This window comes from Schistocerca serialis, chromosome 5 (assembly GCF_023864345.2).
Source record: "Schistocerca serialis cubense isolate TAMUIC-IGC-003099 chromosome 5, iqSchSeri2.2, whole genome shotgun sequence".
NCBI classification, from domain to species: Eukaryota; Metazoa; Arthropoda; class Insecta; order Orthoptera; family Acrididae; genus Schistocerca; species Schistocerca serialis.
Window position 1 is genome coordinate 431,345,463 of NC_064642.1, and position 23,329 is coordinate 431,368,791.

Sequence of the window (23,329 nt, forward strand, 5' to 3'; positions counted from 1 at the left end):
ACGAAAGGTGGTAGAGAGTCTAGAAAGTGGCAGAGCTTTGAAATGTTTGGCGCGTCCACGTCTGGCAATCGCTGGCATCTGTTGATGTTTCGGTCCGCTTCTGGGCAAGTCTGAACATGGTGCAGTCTCTAGGAGCATTGTTGCCCATACTTCCATTCAGTGTTGTCCACAGCACAAATTGTAATGGTTGCCAAGTCGGTGACCGGTCACCGATAGTCGTCTGAACTGGAGTATCCACACCGGGACACTAAACTGCCTCACCGAGCCACTGTGACCCAGCAGTGACTCACCCTCGCCACATGTGACGGACACGGTTACTGTGTTTGCAGCTGTCACCGCCAGACATGCATTAGTTTGAATTGGAGTGTTCACACTGGAACACGAATGACAGCGCTGTAGATTTGCCATCCGGCAAGAAGTCATTTCTGAGCCAGTGACGCGAAACATTCATTGTACGTTACACTGCACGCATTGTAGCCACGAGGTTAGATTTGATTAACACGGAAGATTTTGGAAGTGAAGTAGAAAGTCGTCCTGCTATTTAGGATGTGAAAAACGATGACTGTAGCAACAAAGTGATGAAAACGATGCGTGGCGAGAAACTATAACGAAGTTTGTACCTGATTTCAATGAGAAGAGCATGGATGAGAAAAACAAAATTGGTAAGTTGTATGTTCCTTGTTCAAATTTAATACCTTATTTTTCGGACCGTAAAAGGCTAGGGAAATTTAGTTGCTACCCCTGTATGAATCCATTTCACTAACTAATCAGTTGGCAATACCTGCGGTGTCTGACTCAAGTGATCCAGGAATGTTCACCAGTCACCGTGAAACGGGCATAACTAGTACTCTCTCTCTCTCTCTCTCTCTCTCTCTCTCTCTCTCTGTGTGTGTGTGTGTGTGTGTGTGTGTGTGTGTGTGTGTGTTTTCTTGGATTTGTGATAGCTTTACTATCGTTACCAACATCGAATTAAAATTTGTGCTAACCTTTCTGCCTTTGTTATAAATGCTAATGCGTATCATGAGACTGAAAAGATCAAACGGACCACTCCGCATGTCAGTTCTAAGATAGGCGAATCTTTCCTCTGGTGTTTCGGACGATATTTACAAACTGCTTTGTATTTTATTTTGACCATCAAATATTCTTGTAGTAATTGTAGCAGCAGACCAGATTGTGTTCGTTTATTAGTCGGGCACATAAAAATAAGTATCGGTGATATAGACAACGTACGGTACGGTATTGTTTTTCTTGATTTGTGAAACTGTTTTCCATTGACCCAGAGTTAAATGAAATATTCCACGAACAGATTTTTGATCATGTTGATCTTAAAGTGTGTACGCAGGACCTCAGCTAGAAGAAGACGACGGCTAAGACGAAGAAGAAGAAAAGAGATAAAGGTATTGGAAGGGCGTGCGAGTGGCGGCGGTGGTGTTAGTTTCACAATGAATGACGAAACAGTTTTGAAGTTTCACAACAAAGGCCCTGGATACACTTGCTACTCCTCACTATCTATTACATGTTATAGCTTTCTTCAGACTAATACTGAAAGTCCGCCTATCTGGCGGAGCACAATGAGAGTTCAATTTGCGAGGGGGGGGGAGGGGGGGGGGGGCGCTGTCCTCGATTGCCACTTTGCCACTCGTTGCTGGGTGTATAACAACGAAACAAAATTAAAACTAACATAAGAAACAACAGTTAAAAGCAATCTGATGACTCTTAATCAGTGATACCAGTATTTTGATTCTTTGTATTTCAATTTATTTGCATCGTGTTGCTTTATGATAGTAACTACAATCTTTCTGATGCATCAAATATCAGACTACACGCTTGTCTTCTGTGAAATATGAAGATAATGCTTATCTGGATGGCTGTCAGTTTTCTTTTTTTATGCCCTGGAGTTCCACTCAGATAAGATGCTGGATGTTAGCTCACTCAAAAACTGTAATAAATGTGATATTATCTCCTACAGCTGTCTAAGTTCAAGTTAGGGTTAAAGCTTAAAAGGTTGATCTTTATTTAGCAATAGTTAGAGTGTCAGCCTCCATCTCCCACATCTCTCTCTCTCTCTCTCTCTCTCTCTCTCTCTCTCTCTCTCTCTCTCTCTCTCTCTCCCCCCCCCCCCCCCCCCTCTCTCCCCCCTCTCTCTCTCTATCTCCGACCAAACATGTAGTTTAAGTGAGAAGTGGCAAGTTCTATTACTTCACAAGAGACTCACTTGTGGCAGTCTCTAATGCTGACAACAGGATCCGTATGAAGAAAATGGGAGGGTGGCTTTCCACAATGACAAGTACTTATTCTTCAAAAAGCGAGGTCAAAGGAGGGGGATAGGCGTTATTGTTGGACATTTTATCTGTTATTGCTGAAATTTTAGCATGAACGACCACATAGAACCATTCATTGCATGAATTCCTACTGATGTTATGCAGCTTAAATGTTTACGTAATATCTTCAATGTGGAAAATGTAATGTTGCTCAAGGATATTGGACATGTACCAAATAGAACTAACAACGGATGCAAAATATCTACAAAGAAGTGCTGCACAAATGTTCTCAGGTTTGTTTGACTCTCAGAAGAGCATTATGTTGAGAAAAATGAACTGGCAGAAATTTTAAGACAGAGGCTAACCATCCCACAAAAATCTCCTTACACAGTTTCAAGAACCAGTTCTAAGTGAGGAACCCAGAAGTACAGCACAGCTCCTTATGTGTGGTGGTCATATGTAGGCCCTAACAAGTTGCGAGAGATATGGTGACTGTGTGTGTGTGTGTGTGTGTGTGTGTGTGTGTGTGTGTGTGTGTGTGTGTGTGTGTGTGTTCCTTCTCTGAAGAATGCGTTGTCTGAAAGCTAAATGTGTAACTGTCTTTTTGTTGTTTCTGTCAGCAACTCGACATTTCATCTTCATGGTGAGTGGTAACCTATCCTTTTCCTGTTATTGTTGACATTCCAACCTGCAGTGTTTGTAGCTGGTAATATCTTTTGATAGATTCACAAGACATTGTGTCATTTGTAAACCAAAATTGAAACACTTAAAAAGTTTTCATGAGTTAGTGCGACAAGATGAAGAGCCATCTTTAAGCACGCAATTAGGTACCAAAACAAAGTAAACATCATTTCTGCTGGTGCAGACAATAAACATTAATATTACCTAATAAACAAAAAAGTATTAAGATGTTTGCATACGTAAGATTTTAGAGGGGCTGTTCAAAGCATATCTGAATCTTTCCCAAGTAAAAAAAAAAAAAAAATCATGCAGTTGCCATATGCCATAAGGAGCCTCATTTCAGAATATCGATACTGCTTGGTGAGTACATCACAAATAATGAATTGCTCACCTTCCGCTAGATAAATACATTCCTGCAAACAGTTAGTAATATGTGCTTTAAATGTTCAGGAATGTAAAATTTTGCATTTCAGAAAACCAAAAATCATAACATCCTATGACTGCAATAAAAATAAATCACAGATGGAATCCTTCAACTTTTACAACAGTGATATAAAATAGAACAATCATGTAGGCTTGGTAAATCTGGTGGCAGACTGTGGTTGACTGGTGGAATACTGGGGAAAAAGCATTCAGTCTACAGTTACAGTACTGGTGGAATACTGGGGAAAAAGCATTCAGTCTACAGTTGCATACAAAATGTGTGAGACCTATCCATGTTGCGTAAGCATGTAGGGCCTGTACCAAAAAGATGAACACGGTGTATTTAACATACTCAAAGATGGGGGAGCACAAATTGTCACAGGTTTGCTTGAATCATGGGAGACCATCACACAGATACTGAAAAAACTGAACTTGCAGACTCTTGAAGTTAGTTTTGCCTATCTTTTAAAGTTTTTAGAACCAACTTTGTGATGAATTTAGGGAAATGCAACCATCTTCTACTTACCACTCCCATAGTGACCATGAAGATAAGATTAGGTTGTTGGACTAATTACAGCACGCATAGAGGCATTGAAGTAATCATTCTTCCTGCACTCGATACATGGATGGAATGGGATAAAGCTCTAATTGGTACATGGGAAGTACCCTCTGCCACACATTCCAGTTGATTGCAGAGTTTTGCTGTAGCTACACACACATACTGGAGACTTTCCATTCCAGAAATATGTCTTATTATGTACAGAACAAAACGAGAGTTCCACCAACAGAAGTGCCAAAGTGATTGTTCAACTTTCTCAACGTAATTCTCAATATGCTTTTAATGATAAATAAGGATTATCAGAACCTCCACCAAAAGACAGATTACGCTGTTAGTGGGATTTACCACACAGCCACATACAAACAAAAACTTGTCAGTTTTAGTGAGAGCTTGTCTCTTAGAAGTATGTTGCACTGAATCTCTCTTTAAGCAGATGCGGTCTCTTTGTCAGAGGGTATAGCCACAGGATCAAGCAGCATTGTCAAAAGACGTCCTGCTGAACTGTTAGCAATTGTTCAAACATTATCCCAGCTGAAGACTGAGGCACACATTGGAACAATTCGTGCCTGTTGTCTGGGCTCAGAGGTCATACTTGGGTCATTCCAACATCTGGCAGAGAAGATTGAAGACCAGCTGCGCATGTGGAGTTTCAATGAAGCTCACAATTTGCAGCATTGTTCCTAGAACTGATCATGCTCCTTTTTTCCTGCGTCGGGTGGAAGGACTGAATGAGAGACTTTGAAGGTTCTGTGACAAGCTAGGCTGCAACTTCTTGGAGTTTGGCCATAGGGTTGAGAACTGTTCGGTGCCCTAAATGGGTCAGGTGTGCACCACCCATCAGAGGCTGCTACCCAGGTAGCTGACTGTGTGTGGCATGCATGTAAAGGTTTTTTGGATTAGGCAGCTCTGCATCCAATCCAGATAACAATAGCTGTAGGAAACCCTGAGGTATTGGTGTAAGTTCAAGAGAAATGACTCCCACTGGTGAGTGTGTTAAAATCCTAACCTAGTGGTTAACTGCTGAAAGCGTTCACAACAAAGTGCTGGAGTTAGAACTGCTCCCAGAAAGCAGTGAAGTTAACATGATACTAGATACAGAAAGCTGGTTGAATCCTGAAATGATAGAGGAGTGGGATTTTTGGAAAAAAATAAAGTTTATATCAAAAGAATAGGCAAATGGGAAATAGAGGTGGTGTATTTGTCACAGTAGACAAGAAACTCAAATCCACTGAGATAGAAATTAAGCTGCGTGTGATATTGCTTAGGCAAGACTCAGTATCGGGATGGGCATAATGTAATACTTGTATCCTTCTGTCACCCACCTGACTCATCTCCTGATGTAACTGAAAATTTTAAAGAAAATCTCAGATCACTTGTACTTGAGTTCCCAAGTCATACTGTAATCATTGGTGGATGCTTTAATCATCCAACAGTTAACTGGGAAAATTACAGCTTTGTTAGTGGTGGACATAAGACATCCTGTGAAACAGTACTAACTGCCTTCTCTGAAAACTACCTACAATAGATGGTTAGGAACCCCATTCATGGTGGAAATAAATTGGAACTAATGGCAACAAAGAGACCTGACCACTTTGAATGTCTCCAGATTGAAACTGGTATCAGTGATGCGGTTGTGGGAATAATGATTACCAAAGTATAAAGAATAACTAAAGCAAGCAGAAAGATATATATGTTCAGAAAACTAGATAAAAAAATCAGTAGTGCCATATCTCAATGAGGAACTTGAAACTTTCAGCACAGGGCAGAAGCATGTAGAGGAAGTATGGCTCAAGTTTAAAAGAATAATTGACCATGTGCTAGATAGTTATGTACTCAGTAGAACACTCCATAATGGGAGGGAACTTCCATGTTATATAATCACTGTAAAGAAACTTCTAAGGAAACAGAGATCACTGCATAAGAAGTGTGAAACAAATATCATAGGGCTATAGATAGAGAGATGATGATCAAAATGCATTTGGTTGTCAAGAGAGCAAAAAGTGATGTCTTCAGTGACTACCATAGCAGAATATTGTCAAATGATCTTTCACAGAACCCAAAGAAATTCTGGTTGCGTGTAAAGGCTATTAGTGCCACTAAAGTTTGTGTCCAGCCCATAGTGAATGACACAGGAACTGAAATGGAGGGTAGCAGAGCAAAAGCTGAAATGCTTAACACCATTGTCAAATGTTCCTTTACAAAGGACAACCCAGGAGAACTGCCCCAATTTATTCCTCATACTACTGGAAAGATGAATGAAATAAGTATTAGTGTTAGTGGTGTTGAGAAAGAGCTGAAATTATTAAAATTGAACAAAGCCCCAGGGCCCGATGGAATCTGTCAGATTCTATACTGAATTTGTGGCCGACTTTGCCCACCTTCTAACTATAATCTATCATAGATTCCTTTTAGAAAAAACTGTGCCAAGTTCTTGGAAAAAAACATAAGTCACCAAGTCACACCTGTCTATAAGAAGGGTAGTAGAAGTGATCCACAAAACTATCACCCAATATCCCAGACATGAATTTGTTGTAGAATCTTAGAACATGTTCTGAGCTCGAATATAATGAGGTATCTTGAACATAATGACATCCTCAATGCCAACTAGTACAGGTTCTGAAAACATCAGTCATGTGAATCCCAACTTGCACATTTCTGACATGACGTACTGAAAGCTTCGGATCAAGGCAAATGCAGTATTTCTGGATTTTGAAAGAGCATTTGACTCGGGACTGCATCTATGCTTGTTGTCAAAAGTTTGCTCATATGAGGTATCAAGTGAAATTTGTGACTGGATTGAGGAATTTCTGGTAGAGAGGACCAGCATGTTATCTTGAATGGAGAGTCATTGTCAGACATAGAAGTAACTTAGAGTGTACTCCAGGGAAATGTGTTGGGACTCCTGCTGCTCATGTTTTGTATTAATGATCTTGCCGACAATATTAACAATAACATCAGGCTTTTTGCAGATGATGCATCTATCTGTAACGAAGTACTATCTCAGAGAAGCTGCATAAATATTCAGTCAGATCTTAATGAGATTTCAAAGTAGTGCAGAGACTGGTAACTTGTTCTAAATATTCAGAAATGTAAAACTGTGTACTTCACAAAATGAAAGTCATTGTCTCCTATATCAGTGAGTCACTGTTGGAATCATGGGTTTAATTCTCCATAGGGATATGAAATAGAATAGTTACATAGATTCAGTCATGGGTAAAGGAAGTGGTAAACTTCATTTTTTAGTGTAATACTGGGGAGGTGCAATTAGTCCATAAAGGAGATTGCTTACAAATCACTTGTGTGGCCCATCCTAGAATGTTGTTAATACACGAGACTTGTGCCAAATAGGACTAAGGGGGGAATATTGAATGTGTATAGAGAAGGACAGCATGAATGTTCACCGGTTTGTTAATTGGTGGGAGGCAGTCACAGAGATACATGAAGAACTGAGGTGAAAGACTGTTGAAGAAAGACGTAAACAATCCTGAGAAAGTCTGTTAATAAAGTTTCAAGAACCAGCTTTAAATGGTGGCTCCAGGGATATGCTACAATCCCCTACATACTGCTCACAAAGGGACCATGAGAATTAGATTAGAATAATTACTGCATGCACTGAGGCATTCATAAATTCATTTTTCCCACACTCCATATGTGAATGGAACAAGAAGAAACACAAATAACTGGTATAATGAGATGTACCCTCTGTCGTGCACCTCATGGTGGTTTGGAGAATATAGATGTGGATGTAGGTGTAGGTGTAGATTTCCCATGACAGTCTCCAATTACAGAATGAATGTTTTGCTTTCCACTGAAGTGTGTATTACTGTGGATCTCCTTGACAAATTAAAACTCTTTGCTATTGTGGGACTCACAGGCACTCCACTTTTGTTAGCCATGTTTTTCCAGTGGAGCTTCCACATCTGGTACTCAGTTTTAACCTGCCAGGAAGTTTGTCTCTGTTTATTTACCACAGCAAGGCTGAATAGTTATTAGTTATTTAATAATGTGTTTATTGGCTGCTTGTAGATTACCCTATAAAATATAATTCTTGTCCATGTAATTTGTGACTTGGCTGCAAGTGGCCAAACAAATAATCTTTTAATGCAGATAATGAGTTATAAGTATGAATTGCTATTACATGGATGTGCACAAAAGAGTCAAAGAATAGGTTCACAGATAATAATAAACAAGTGACAAACATACAACTGAAAGTGTGCTATATGAGATCTCATATATGTAAAAATGATAATTAATCGAAACCCTCAGCTGCCAACAGGTTGTTGTTGATATACCTCAATGGGGACAGCTGAAAATGTGTGCCCCTACTGGGACTCGAACCTGGGATCTCCTGCTTACATGGCAGACGCTCTCTCCATCTGAGTCACTTAGAGGACACTTTGTTTCTCTTGAATTACTCAAAAACTTCAGGTGAAATAGTTCCTTGCACAAAATTAAACTACATTAAATTTCCTCTAAAAAAGAAAGGTCCTCTTCATTTTTTTCTCTCCGACTAATAGTTTCCAGGCTGCAGTGGATGAAAAAAATTGCATGTTATTAAAAATACTGTTTTAACAGTATAAAATTAATGTAGATTGCTAAATAAAATGGGTGAAGAACAAATATTAAATGTGACTTCTGAAATTTTCCCGGCGTATTTCTTCTTCTAATAATTTCCGGGTATGCAGCCGGATCCCGTCGACATTCTGCCACGATATTTCGGCCCAGAGACGTCCGGCCATCATCAGGTGAGTACACAACTACTGAAGAGCCCAGGTGCAGTCGCGGTATTTATGCCGAATCTCGCGCATGTGAAATGTACTGGCATCCTACAGCGCATGCGTCAGGTGTTGACATGCGCAGCATAGCCGAGTTGTACGTGCTGCCCTCGGTGGTGGAAATAAAGGTTCATCTAGTCATTGAGTATCGAATGACACTGTCGATTCCGCTGTGATTGTATAATTTTAATAACAGGATTCCAATTTCCTTTATTTCCACCACCGAGGGCAGCACGTACAACTCGGCTATGCTGCGCATGTCAACACCTGACGCATGCGCTGTAGGATGCCAGTACATTTCACATGCGCGAGATTCGGCATAAATACTGCGACTGCACCTGGGCTCTTCAGTAGTTGTGTACTCACCTGATGATGGCCGGACGTCTCTGGGCCGAAATATCGTGGCAGAATGTCGACGGGATCCGGCTGCATACCCGGAAATTATTAGAAGAACAAATATTAAATGTTTTTATCACATGCCGTCCAGTCACATTACTGTGACCTGCTGTCAAAAGCCTGAAAAACCCCTTTTTGCAGCACAAACCACTGCATGATGTGCATGAGCACAGTCAGTGAGGTTCTGGTAGATATCAGCAGAGATTTGGAGCCGTGTTGACTCCACTGCAGTGGTCAGCTGCACTAGGTTTCTCAGTTGAGGATCCATGGTGCGAACAGCCTGATCGAGGTTGTCTCACATATTTTTCATGAGTGGGTTTAAATCCAGAACGTTCCATGGTCAGGGGAGTATGGTAAACTTGTACTGGTGCTCTTCAGACCACACACATGCACTGTGAATTGCGTGACACATTGCATTGTTCCGCTGGTAGTTCCCATCGTGCCGAGGATAAAACAAACTCCATGTGGGAGTGGGCATTGTCTTGAAGGATAGATGTGTACCTGTATTGATCCATTGTGCCATCTAGAATGACAGAAATGTTCTCCAGAGTATAACACTCCCTCCTCTGGCCCAGACCCTTCCGACAATTGTTGCAGGATGTCTGCTTTCAGACATTTCGTGCCTTGCATGCCAATGGCCATTTGTTCTATGGAGCATAAAATGTCATTCATCTGAAAAGGCCACCTTTTACCACTCAGTGGACATGCATTTGCAATATTAGTGTGCAAGTCTCAACCTTCGTCCCTGGTGAACAGCAGATGGCATAAGTGGATCAACCAGGTGTATGCTGCAGCAATGATCACTTAACGATCATTGAGGTAACACCGTTGGTAGCCCCTTGGTTCATTTGGGTGGTCAGTTTCTCAGCAGTTGCACTTCAGTCTGCTCGTACATATCTCCATAGCCACCGTTAACCTGTGTCATCTATGGCCTATGGTGCACCACAGTTGCTTCAGAGCAAGTTTTGGATAGTGCCATTTTGCCAAACATGGTGTACTTTAACCATGGCAGCAGTTTACAAATGCAGCCATTTCAGAAATGCTTCCACCCTTGCAGCAAAAGCCATGAATCATGCCCTTTTGGACATCAGATAAATCACTTTGTTTCTGTGTTATGACAATATCTGCTCTGTTTCAGACATCCCTCCAATACATTCTATATACCCTCCTCTGTGACCTGCCATCAGTGGGTGGTTATCACATGTTGACATTGAACATAGGTGGTGGTCGCATTAATGTGACTAGACTGCATATTGGTGCTGCAGAACTGTATTAAGAGATAATCTGTGCTGTGGGAATTTAATGATGTGAAAAGCTAGGGGTTGAGGGTAGAAGGACAAGGGAAGGTAGTTTACTGGATTGTCATCTTGCAGTTTCCTCCTTCATAGGTCTGCAAAATGTAGAGTGAGCCAGCAGTTCCTCATTCTGTCTACTGCACTACATCAAAAAGAGCAACTGCAGGGTGTGGCAAAACGTTATACTGATCCTTTCGCAGCTTGACTTGAGAATAATTGGTGAAGCCGAGTGCAGACATGCCTAGGGGTTTCATTTTCTGCAAAGTGCTTGAACGCTACATGGATTACAAATATGAATTACTAATAGTACTAACACAAGAAATGCATATGGACAGACTTAGTGTAAATCTCTGCACACTGTACTTGATTGCCACAAGGAAAATTTATTCTTAGTCTTCGTGTATGGCAGCTGTAGCATTCTTCCAGGAAAGACAACTTTTCTCTCCATGAGTGTAGCTTGCTTTCCAGTTAACAGTCTGATTATACCTCCCCTGCATTTCCTGCCCAAGTCTCTCATGTGAGTAGACAAAATAATTTCATGGAGTTCTTGTCTGTCTAGAGGAGGTATTTTCACTTTATTGACTGAGTATTTATTTGCATTTGTTAAGAACTGTAATATAAAAAAGCTCGTTCGTTGACACAGTTCTCTCTGTCTCATTTGAAATTTAGATTTCTTCATGTATAGTAACTGTACATAGATTACTGTAGGACTTTTCTGTATCGTGTCCCTCATTTGAGGTGATCCGTAACTCCATCGTACACAGCATAAGTGTTGCATACATTCAGCAGTGCTTCTGGAGCCGCAGCTTTCTTTGTTGAACCATGTGGACTCAATGAGTTGCTTGCTATTGTGAGCCCAGATCTCACTTACTATGTATGCTCACGTTGCATAAGTGTTAAATTCTTCACACTGTCATGCTCTTACAGTTTCCGTGTTTGTCCCTGACCATGCATACGGACATTCTGCTCACTAGTGAGGTTGCACCCCATGTTTTTTACACATGCCACACACAGTGTTACTCCACGCTCATCCTGAGTGTTTTTTGTGGACACTACCATCTTCTTATGTGAGATACAACAGAAATATATCCTAATTTCTTCCTTTCACTGTGCTCATATTACGACTGAATGATGATATGCAGTAATGACTAGTATTCACTGTCCCAGTCAAATGTAACCCTAATCACAATTTTCAGAGACTCATTGCCATGAATTTATATACTTCACTATATTTGTTATCATTTTGTCAACTATACACCTCAGTTTTCGAATAATTTCGTATAAATGATGTGAAGATTGTGTTTGTGATTTTGTATTCAAAATTGTGATGACTTCAAACTAGTGGCCACAAAGGAAATATCATCTTGTGATCCCATAACCAGTTTTTTATTGAAACAATTGTATTCGATTGCTATCATATACATTTACATATATAACCTTCAGGCCTCCTTACAGTGTATTCTCTACTAAGAGAATATTTATAGAAAAAAAACTTAATATTGCATTTTAAATATAAACAGCATAAAATTTGTGGGCAGCATTAATGAAGGTAAGAGTGCAGAGAGAGAAAAAATGAGTCGCATGATATATTCGTAGTTATTGGACTTTAGTCATACCAATAAATGGTTAGTTAAGTACCAGGCAACTACACTTAAGTACACAGTGACTGAAGAATGTGATGTTATTGATTTTTAAATAGCTGATCATATAGAACTAAGACCTAAAATAGAGAATGCAATTCCAGTATTGCAGAAAGACTAGAGAAAAACATAATTCAGACTGAGGCTAACATCAGGTAGATGATAACCCAGTTAAAAGTATTGGATTGCTGTGGTACACTTAATAATGATAAAGTAATATTGATGATCCTTGGTAATTTTCTTCATTTGGGCATTCGGCTGTGGTTTAAGGCCCATTAACAAAAGAAAAGGCCAGGGATTCAAAATGTGAGCCCTGAAAGCCTCCATCATATAATGGAATGTTTTTTTCCTTTCTTAGTTGGCAACAGACTCATATCACACGCATCCAGTGCCACCAAAAGGTATACTAATATTACACACCTTACCAAAAATGGTACACTCGACAACTAAAGAAGCATGGTTATTATTAATTATTCTTACTGATAAATACCATAAAATTTGATCAAGGAATGTACATAACTTTCAGGAAATTCTAGCTGAAATGTGAGATTGAAGTTGCTAAGTACAAAGTAAAAAGTAAACATATTTTAAATGCCAAAAATAATTGTGCCACAGTCTGAAACGTTAATGAAGGAGAAATGATCATTTCTAGTAAAGAAAGTTGTGTCTAGTAGCCACGAAAATTTTGTACACTGTTAGTTTCACTTGTATCTTGAATGTGGAAACTCTGCTTGTTCTTGTACAACAGAGATGATGTGTGAAAGATTGTTAAAAAATCACTGTAAATGATGATTATGAATTTATAAACAAACTTACATCAACAAAAATAATAAATTTCTTAAAGTATAATATAATTGAATAGATAACAAATCTATTCACCAAGTGGGGCAAGAGAAAACATACATAAAAGTTAAGGAATTGCGCAAGCTTTTGAAGCCAGTGGCTCCTTCTAGAAGAAGAGTTGAAGGGAAGTGAGAGGAATGAAAGAAATGGACTGGTAAGATTTAGGGAAATGGGGAGAGCTGCAGAAAAGTCACACAGAACCCTGTGTCGAGCAGTAGGCTAGAAGTAGAGATTGGAAATATTCAAGATAATAAGAGGAGTTCGTTGATGTTCTATTTTTGGACCTTCCATGTACACTATGTGATCAAATGTATCCAGACACCCTTAAAAAACATGTTTTTCATATTAGGTGCATGGTGCTGTCACCTACAGTTGAAGAGGATAATAATGTGCAATAGGCAGACATCTATCCAGACCATCACACTGGAATTCCAAACTGCATCAGGATCCACTGCAAGTACTATGACAGTTCAGCGGGAAGTGAGAGAACCTCGAATTCACAGTCGAGCAGCTGCTCATAAGCCACACATCATGCCAGTAAATGCAAAATGATGTTTTGCTTGGTGTAAGAAGCATAAACATTGGACTACTGAACAGTGGAAAAACATTATGTCAAGTGATGAATCACGGTACACAATGTGGCGTTCCGATGGTAGAATGTGGGTACGGCGAATACCCGGTGAACGTCATCTGCCAGCTTGTGTAGTGCCAACAGTAAAATCCGGAGGTGGGGGTGTTACAGTGTGGTCATGTCTTTTTCATTGGGGGTTGGGGCTTGCACCCCATGATGTTTTGCATGACACTATCACAGCACAGGCCTACACTGGTGTTTTAAGCACCTTCTTACTTCCCACTGTTGAAGAGCAATTCGGGCATGGGGATCGAATCTTTAAACACGATCGACCACCTGTTCAAAATGCACGGCCTGTGGCAGAGTGGTTACACGACAATGACATCCCTGTAGTGGACTGGCCTGCACAAAGTGCTGACCTCAATCCTATAGAACAACTTTGGGATGTTTTGGAACGCTGACTTCGTGTGAGGCCTCACTGACCGACATCAATACCTCTCCTCAGTGCAGCACTCCGCGAAGAATGGGCTGCCATTCCCCAAGAAACCTTCCAGCACCTGATTGAACATATGGCTGCGAGAGTGGAAGCTGTCATCAAGGCTAAAGGTGGGCCAACACCATATTGAATCCCAGAATTACTGATCATGGAGGGTGCCATGAACTTCTAAGTCATTTTCTGCAAGGTATCCGGATACTTTTGATCACATAGTGTATATTGGTTATATTAACAATTTTTCCATGTCGTGTGACATGTATTACAAACTGTTGACAAAATGCAAGCAATTGCACAAAAGAATATATAAGGTGGTGCAGGTCAAACAGTGGCTCTAATAGCCCTAAGTGTCAAACCAATTAGTTGTGCATTAATAAAAAGAAAATAGGAGAATTTGTATTTGATCTCAGGATACTCAAAACAAAAGATAAAATAGGAAAATTTCTGGGACTTATAAGTGACAAAACATTTTCTGTGTAGTAAATATACTTATTTACTTCATTTTCAAAATTAGAAACAATATGGGCAAATAGATATTTTTTTACGATGAGATGAGCTGCACAAGTAAATAATAATCCCACTTGGAAAATTAGATTTCTGCAAGACTGTCTCTGGTTCCTAGTAAGTACAAGTATGGAAATAAACAATTTTTCAGGAAACCATCCCATGCATCACATTAAGCACCATCAAAAGAACACAGGCTCATGATACATGACATTTCATGTCTTTGTGAGTGTGTGTTTTCCTTTGTTGACCTCTTTTTTATGTTCTCCCTAACCCAGAGTTGCGAAATCTGGTAGACTTGCAGGCCATTGTGTATTTGCCGAATGGCTGCTTCAGTGCCCTCCCAATGTTCTGTTATTAAAATCTGTTATCACTGTGTGGAATGGGCAGGACATCCATCGCATTAGTACCACATCAATTGCTTTATGTTCAATAACTGTGGATTGTGTCTGTTTGCAACTGTAGCTACTTATGGCTATTTAAGTCCTACAAACAAAACAGGGGCTACTGATGCAGTTCCTGGAAAACCAAAACCATGCACTAATATACCATGGCCATTGTTTGTCCACTTCTCTCAGCTGCTTTGGGTTTTCAGCTGACCAGTATTGCATATTACAGTTTGCAAAAAAAATGCTTTATCCGCAATCGGTATCTTGTATCTTGCTAGAAATGCTGCATTACTTTGCAGTTGTTGCAGACAACATTCAGAGAGCTGAAACTGATTTGGAGAGTCATTGCCATGATATTCTTTATGGAATGAAATGCAGAAAGGGTGAAATGTTTTAGAATATAGAATTAACAGAATACTCTTTTTAGCTGATCGTACTGGCATATTAAAGTTGCCTCATAGTGTCACATGGATTGTTAAAATGTCAGTTGTGTTTCTCCTATCAGTTGCTATTCTTTTTTGCTGTCATGTTTTGTTGTTCAGACTTCCCCATTCTTGAAATTATTTATGCTGTTTGCAAAGACAGTTATAAGGTCTTGGCACCATCAGGATACCTTTCAGTATACAACCACACCACTGCATCAACAATTTGGTGACATTTGTCATTATTCAAAACAATAACCACTTCTTCAACCATTGTATACTTTGCAATAGCCTGAATTGTACACTTCATATGATATGTCAGACTTTGGTGGAACCTCTTCTCCTGATTGCAGGACAGTAGTGTGTGTGCGGCTGTTATGTTGTTACTATTTGATTAAGTTTCACCTGTTATGTCACTGAAGTCCCATTTGAATTTTTCAGTCACGGAAAAAAGTATGTGGTTGCATTAGGAAAAAAAGGTGTTTGTCATAACCCAGCTGCTAAAAACATTAAAAAAAACTGCTACCATCATCTACTGTGACTTAGTGACTGACAAACCTTGGTATATTTACTTGTTTTGGATCTATTTGGGATAGCCTATCTTAATTGTATCTCGCATTGTTCACGTTTAGGGTTTATTATGAGTTTCGGCATAAAATGCTATAATTTGCTTGTCTTACAAATTCACTATATATATCACACCATCACGTAGACAGTGTCACAGAACTTACATTGCTGACCAGGATGCTGTGCACAGTGATGCTGTCTGTAGTGATGCTGTTGTATAGAAGAAAGCTGTAACATTTGAGAACTTGATGCCAGAACTAATAGTTGACTTTCTTCATAAATGAAACCAATCTGTCGCACACAAATAGGTGTAAAGAACGATTACTTTTGTGTTACATTACCATTGATCAGTGAGTGGGAAATACCACAACAGATATATATATCTATGAGTGTGAGTGTGCAACTGTGCCTGTTTGAAGTGGAGCAACCACGTACAATTAGTTGTACGTAAGGTGGATTCCAGACTGTGATTCATTGGAAGAATTGTAAAAATATTTTATTCACCCATGAAGGAGGTAAATAACAAAATGATGTATGGTAGATTCTTGAGAACACTTAGTACGTGACAGTAATAGAGGGAACATAGAAGATCCATAGAAGACCTGTGGGCTTTGTATGGAACTCTTCTAGTGAGCTCATGTCAAAAGAAATGCTCATAAAAATCAATTGTCCCTCAGACAGTGGTTATGATTAATGCTGTGATGATGTAGCCACTCTTTAACTTAATTTTGTTTGTTAGTACAGTGCTTAATGTGCAAACACCATTGATGAGTGTATGGATTTTAGTTGACACAGGGTACTAGCTAAGACCTGTTGGTGTGACATTCCCTGTCTGTCTTATGACCAAACACCCATTTTTCATATTAGATGTCTTTAGCTGTAAAGATTTGACTTTCTGGTGCAGTATTGCCTTTGTGAATTCCAGTGAATTATTACTAAATCATGCCCAAATAAGACCCCCCCCCCCCCCCCCCCCCGCCCTCGCCACTCACACACACGCAAGACCAGTTATCTACAATTTATGCCTTGTTATTTCTTTGTAATGAAACTTGTGATTGTGTTTTAGTGAAGTAATGTGCACATCAGTTGAAAAGGGAAAAATCTTTTAGCACCACTCTTTATCTACCATTTATACAGTCACTTCCGTATGATGAGGAAATGTTTGTGGCTTCATTTGTTTATTCTTCCTAAGATTCATATCTTGTATCAATGTTAATGTGAAACTGTACAGTACATTTTGGATGTAGCTTTTTTCTTTTTTAGAAATAAACCACAAGTGTTTTATACATTTTTTGAGGACTGGTTCGCTGCTGCAACTCATGTTCATAAAATGTAACAAACTGAAGAAGAAATGTTCCAGCATTGTCACAGAATTCGTTTCTAGTACTGAGCTCAGAAACAGTGACTTGAAAGAAGTATATGACATGAATTAAATTTCCATTCTTTTTTAATCAAAACTGAGGATTTGTAATGTGAATTGTTTGTTATATTCTATCACCAAATTCTGAAAATATTTAGCTGAAATTAATTGTTACCGTAGCTATCTTACTTGAAACGAATTCTGACACGACAGAAGTCTGATGGCTTCCCCCTTCTAACATTTTAATACAGGTTACTCCTGCAAGTATAACGTTACACATTTTCAGTGTTCTTTTAATACATTTCCTTTTTTGTGTCTGTAATGCACCTTTTTCCTCCCACTAAGCAGAGGACCGAACCGGCACAGCCACAGCGGCAACTGACAATTTACTTTGACATACATATCGCAGCCTTTAAAATATGTTGTCGGGTTTTCTCCCTTCCCTACCTCAACCCTTGTCCCAATTTGTCAACAAAATCCCAGGCAGGAGGATGGGTGAGACGAGACCAGGGCTTAAATCGATGAGAAAATCTGTGGTCCAGCAAGGAGCAAGAGGAGCAGGAGCAGGAGCAGGAGGAGGCATTTCGGGGGCATACAAGGAAGTAGCTCAAGTGCACGAGCATGCACACAGTCACGCCCACGGCCATCCGGCGCTCTTCTCGGCCGTCCCCACGCTCGAGTTGACTGCCCGGCACGTGCACCCCCACCCGGTCCCCGCCCCGGCCCCGCCGCCGGCCCGCAGGAAGGTTAGTGATGAGACGAAGGAAGAGGTACAAGAAGAAGACGAAGCCACCCTCAGGGAGTTGCTTATGAGGTATGTTACCTCGTAGCTCAGGTGGGCATCCCTGCCCCTCTATAATGCTTGCTCTTTTTGCGCATGCCCTGCCTCCCGCCCCTGCTCCTTTTGAATACAGTACAGCTCTTAACCACTTTGCCATCAGCACAAGTAGGCTTCATCTCAGTATATGCTCTGCTGCCGGCACTGCTACTTGTAGTGATACTACAGAGTTCCTATTCTTCAAGAAAGTGACAAAAGCGAAAGAGTCCTTAGTTCTTTCTATTTAGATTGCTTAGTGAGTTTATTTAGGTCTAATGTATATAACTTTCGGAAATAGATTTCAGTTGTCTATCAACTTTTACCTCAATGAACTTAAAATTTTGAAACTTAGCATGAGCTGTTCAGTAGCCCCCTCCATACGAGATAGTGAATGATTGCTTTATTTTACATATTTTGTGTGATGTTCCACTTTATAACTGTAGCAGTTAAATGAACTGACACAGAAATCAGGCAACTTCAACTGAATACTGTATTTTTGTTTTGCTCAATTTGCATTGCTGACTTACCATTCTGTTGCATGGATATAAAGTCTTTTGAGAATTCTCATTACATAATGTGAAGGTTTATAGGAACACACAAAACAGACATGTGATCAGTTCTTACCTCCTGCTTAAAATGCTAATTATATTTGCAACTATGTCAGGAATAAGAATTACAAATTTGCCAGTGTTTGAGATTTATTTAGAACACAAGAATAAATTTGCATAAATGAGACATACATTATCACTTGGGGCTTAAAATTTTGTAATAAATTTAAAACATGAGAACTTTGAAAAACAAAAGGGCAGTGAATTTGATGAGTAATATGGAATTTAAATTTAGCCTGTATCACAGTTTCAGTATCAATACTCATCTGTGTTTGATAGTGTAATCTTCTATTAAATGTTATATAATTGTATTATGGCATGGATTACTCACTGGTAGTTAGTGGAACACGAAAACCTAAAACTAATGAGACAGAGAAAATTAGACCCTTTTGTGAAATTTCTCTCATGATCGATAAAACGTGCAGTATTATTGCTTCCAGTCTCACACAAACATTTGAAGAACATAAAACTATTATGATCAAGTATTATTTCCTTTAAGGCTCCAGACCTTACCATTCCTGGTTAGCTCCACAGGTTTTTTTAAAGCTTAAGTTCTGTTCAGTTCAGGGTGTCAGTGCTACAGGAGTAAATATTTCTATAATATGAACAATTCTGTCTCATTTTCAATTACCATAAGATCAACAGACAATATTTAATTTTTATAACTGACACTCACTCTCACAATTTTTTCAATTCTGCGTCTCCCATAAGATTAGTATTGTTTAGCTATACTGCTTGTGTGTCATATTTCTTACAGTGAGTTGCCTATACTTACATGATTTATACAGCTACCTGGTTTTATATGACAACTACTGCTTAATGATAATAATGATAATGATAGTAATAATAATAATAATAATAATAATAATAATAATAATAATAATAATAATAAACCCCGTGGAGGCCCGGGAAAAGAATAGGCCTCCGTATGTTCTGCCAGTCATAAAGGCGATGAAAACAACAAACCACTAATAGGGCTAACCCCCCTTTTAGTGTGATTAGTTGGTTCAGGACAGAACTAAAGAAACCTCGGACAAGCGCCGTCGTGGGCGGGGACGACGTTTGAACCCTATGCCCGCCCACAATGGTAACGACACTGCTAGCCAACTGGAAAAAGATTTAAATTCAAATAGAGGTGTTTTGCAGGATATGCTTCCTGCAACCACCCTAGAAGGAAAACAAAGACGGAGGATGAGATGGTCAGATGAAGTTAATCGACACCTCATGTTCTGTTATTACCAAGCAACAAACCTAGGAACCAACACAACTGGATACGGATCACAAGTATACACAACATTTATTATCAGATACCCAGAATTAAAAATTTGTAACAGAACAACGACTAGCTGATCAGATCCGTGTAATAATCAAAAATAACAGGCTACCCCAGTCAGAATTAGAAAACATCAAACAAGTAGTACAACAAATACTGGAACAAAATAATGTGCAATCAGGAGAAGAAGAAAATACAGTAATGGACTCAAACATCCCAGAGCAAACAAACAAAGAACAACATGCATCAATTAAACAATCAGAGGAAAACGAAATCTTAAGACAGCCACCAGAACAAGCACAAATAGAACACGAAGTGACACACATCTTAGATATACAAGAAAAATTTCAGCTGCCATATATAGAATACAAAGACACAAATACAGACATTAGACCATTCTTGCATAGACCGCCAAATAACCTACAAGTCGAAACAACAATAAAAACTATCAACACAATCATACACAACAAAATAAATGAAAACACAACTACGGAAGAGTTACAACTACTGGTTTATATAGGAGCACTCACTACACTAAATATACACACTAGGCAGAGATCAGAACCAACCAACACACAGAAGAAACCCACAAAACCAGCATGGCAACACAGGCTACAGATCAGAATAGAAAAACTGAGAAGAGACATCGGACAGCTAACACAATTTATAAGAAATGAAATGTCAGAAAAACAAACGAAAAAGGTTAGGTAAAATCTCACAATAAGAAGCGATAGAGCAATTTGATGAAAAGAAGCAGAAATTACGAGCATTGGCCAAACGACTTAGGAGATACAAAAAAAAATGAAAATAGAAGGAAACAAAACCAAACATTCAACACAAACCAAAAGAAATTTTACCAGACAGTAGATAACACACACACATTAAAATAGACAATTCACCAAACGTAACAGACATTGAACACTTCTGGAGCAACATATGATCAAACCCGGTACAACATAACAGGCATGCACGGTGGATACAAGCAGAAACAGATACATACAAGATGATACCACAAGTGGCTGAAGTGATAATTTTGCAACATGAAGTCACCCAAGCAATTTTAATTCTACTCACAATTGGAAAGCCCCTGGAAAAGATAAAATAGCAAATTTCTGGCTAAAGTAGTTCACCTCAACACATTCACATCTAACTAAATTATTTAACAGTTACATTGCAGACCCATACACATTCCCTGATACACTTACAAATGGAATAACTTATCTGAAACCTAAAGATCAAGCAGACACAGCAAACCCAGCTAAATATCGCCCCATAACCTGCCTACCAACAATATACAAAATATTAACTTCAGTCATTACACAGAAATTAATGACACATACAACACAGAACAAAATTATAAATGAAGAACAAAAAGACTGTTGCAAAGGAGCGCGAGGATGTAAAGAGCAACTGATAATAGGTGCAGAGGTGACATATCAAGCTAAAACTAAACAAAGGTCGCTACACTACGCATACATTGATTACCAAAAAGCTTTTGATAGTGTACCCCACTCATGGTTACTACAAATATTGGAAGTATACAAAGTAGATCCTAAATTGATACAGTTCCTAAACATAGTAATGAAAAATTGGAAAACCACACTTAATTTCCAAACAAATTCAAGTAATATCACATCACAGCCAATACAGATTAAGTGTGGAATATACCAAGGAGACTCATTAAGTCCTTTCTGGTTCTGCCTTGCTCTGAACCTACTATCCAACATGCTAAATAATACAAATTATGGATACAATATTACTGGAACATACCCACACAAAATAACACATTTGCTATACATGGATGATCTAAAACTACTGGCAGCAACAAATCAACAACTCAACCAATTACTAAAGATAACAGAAGTATTCAGCAATGATATAAATATGGCTTTTGGAACAGACAAATGTAAGAAAAATAGCATAGTCAAGGGAAAACACACTAAACAGGAAGATTACATATTGGATAACCACAGCGACTGCATAGAAGCGATGGAAAAAACAGATGCCTATAAATATCTAGGATACAGATAAAACATAGGAATAGATAATACAGATATTAAAGAAGAACTAAAAGAAAAATATAGACAAAGACTAACAAAAATACTGAAAACATAATTGACAGCAAGAAACAAGACTAAAGCTATAAATACTTATGCTATACCAATACTGACCTACTCATTTGGAGTAGTGAAATGGAGTAACATAGACCTAGAAGCACTCAATACACTTACACTATCACAATGCCACAAATATAGAATACATCACATACATTCAGCAACTGAAAGATTCACATTAAGCAGAAAGGAAGGAGGAAGGGGGTTTATCGACATAAAAAACCTACATTATGGACAGGTAGACAATTTAAGAAAATTCTTTCTAGAACAAGCAGAAACTAGCAAAGTACACAAAGCAATCACTCATATAAATACATTGGCTACACCACTGCAATTTCATAACCAATTCTACAACCCTTTAGATCGCATAACATAAACAGATACGAAGAAAGTAAATTGGAAAAAGAAAACACTACATGGCAAGCACCCTTATCATCTAACACAGCCACACATCGATCAAGACGCATCCAACACATGGCTAAGAAAAGGCAATATATACAGTGAGATGGAAGGATTCATGATTGCAATACAGGATCAAACAATAAACATTAGATATTACAGCAAGCATATTATTAAAGATCCCAATACTACAACAGATAAATGCAGACTTTGCAAACAACAAATAGAAACAGTAGATCACATCACAAGCGGGTGTACAATACTAGCAAATACAGAATACCCCAGAAGACATGACAATGTAGCAAAAATAATACATCAACAGCTTGTCTTACAACATAAACTTATAAAACAACACGGTCCCACATACAAGTATGCACTACAAAATGTACTGGAGAATGATGAATACAAATTATACTGGAACAGAACCATTATAACAGATAAAACAACACCACATAACAAACCTGACATCATACTCACCAATAAAAAGAAGAAATTAACACAACTAATCGAAATATCCATACCCAATACAACAAATGTACAAAAGAAAACAGGAGAAAAAATTGAAAAATACATCCAACTGGCTGAGGAAGTCAAGGACATGTGGCATCAGGATAAAGTTGACATTATACCAATTATACTATCAACTACAGGAGTCATACCACACAATATCCACCAGTACGTCAATGCAATACAGCTACATCCAAACTTATATATACAACTACAGAACTCCGTAATTATTGATACATGTTCAATTACCCGAAAGTTCCTAAATGCAATATAACGTATACCGTACAGTTAAAAGGAAGTCACGCTTGATCAAGGTCCACGTCACTTTCCATTTTTGACCAGACATAACGTCTGAGAAAAGAAAGAAATAATAATAATAATAATAATCTTTTTTCACATTAATAGTGGTTTTCTATATCTGCTATGTTGCTT

The 23,329-nt window shown here is 38.8% G+C and overlaps 1 protein-coding gene across 1 annotated transcript in view; it reads left to right on the forward strand.

Annotated features, from left to right (window-relative positions):
* Positions 1–625: 625 nt before the first annotated feature.
* Positions 626–23,329, forward strand: part of LOC126480691 (glucose transporter type 1) — a 321,263-nt gene continuing 298,559 nt past the window's right edge. The window contains exons 1-2 of the mRNA XM_050103930.1: positions 626–662; positions 17,663–17,993. Coding sequence (XP_049959887.1) covers positions 641–662; positions 17,663–17,993 — 353 coding nt within the window. The 5' untranslated portion in view covers positions 626–640. The remainder of the gene's footprint in view (positions 663–17,662; positions 17,994–23,329) is intronic.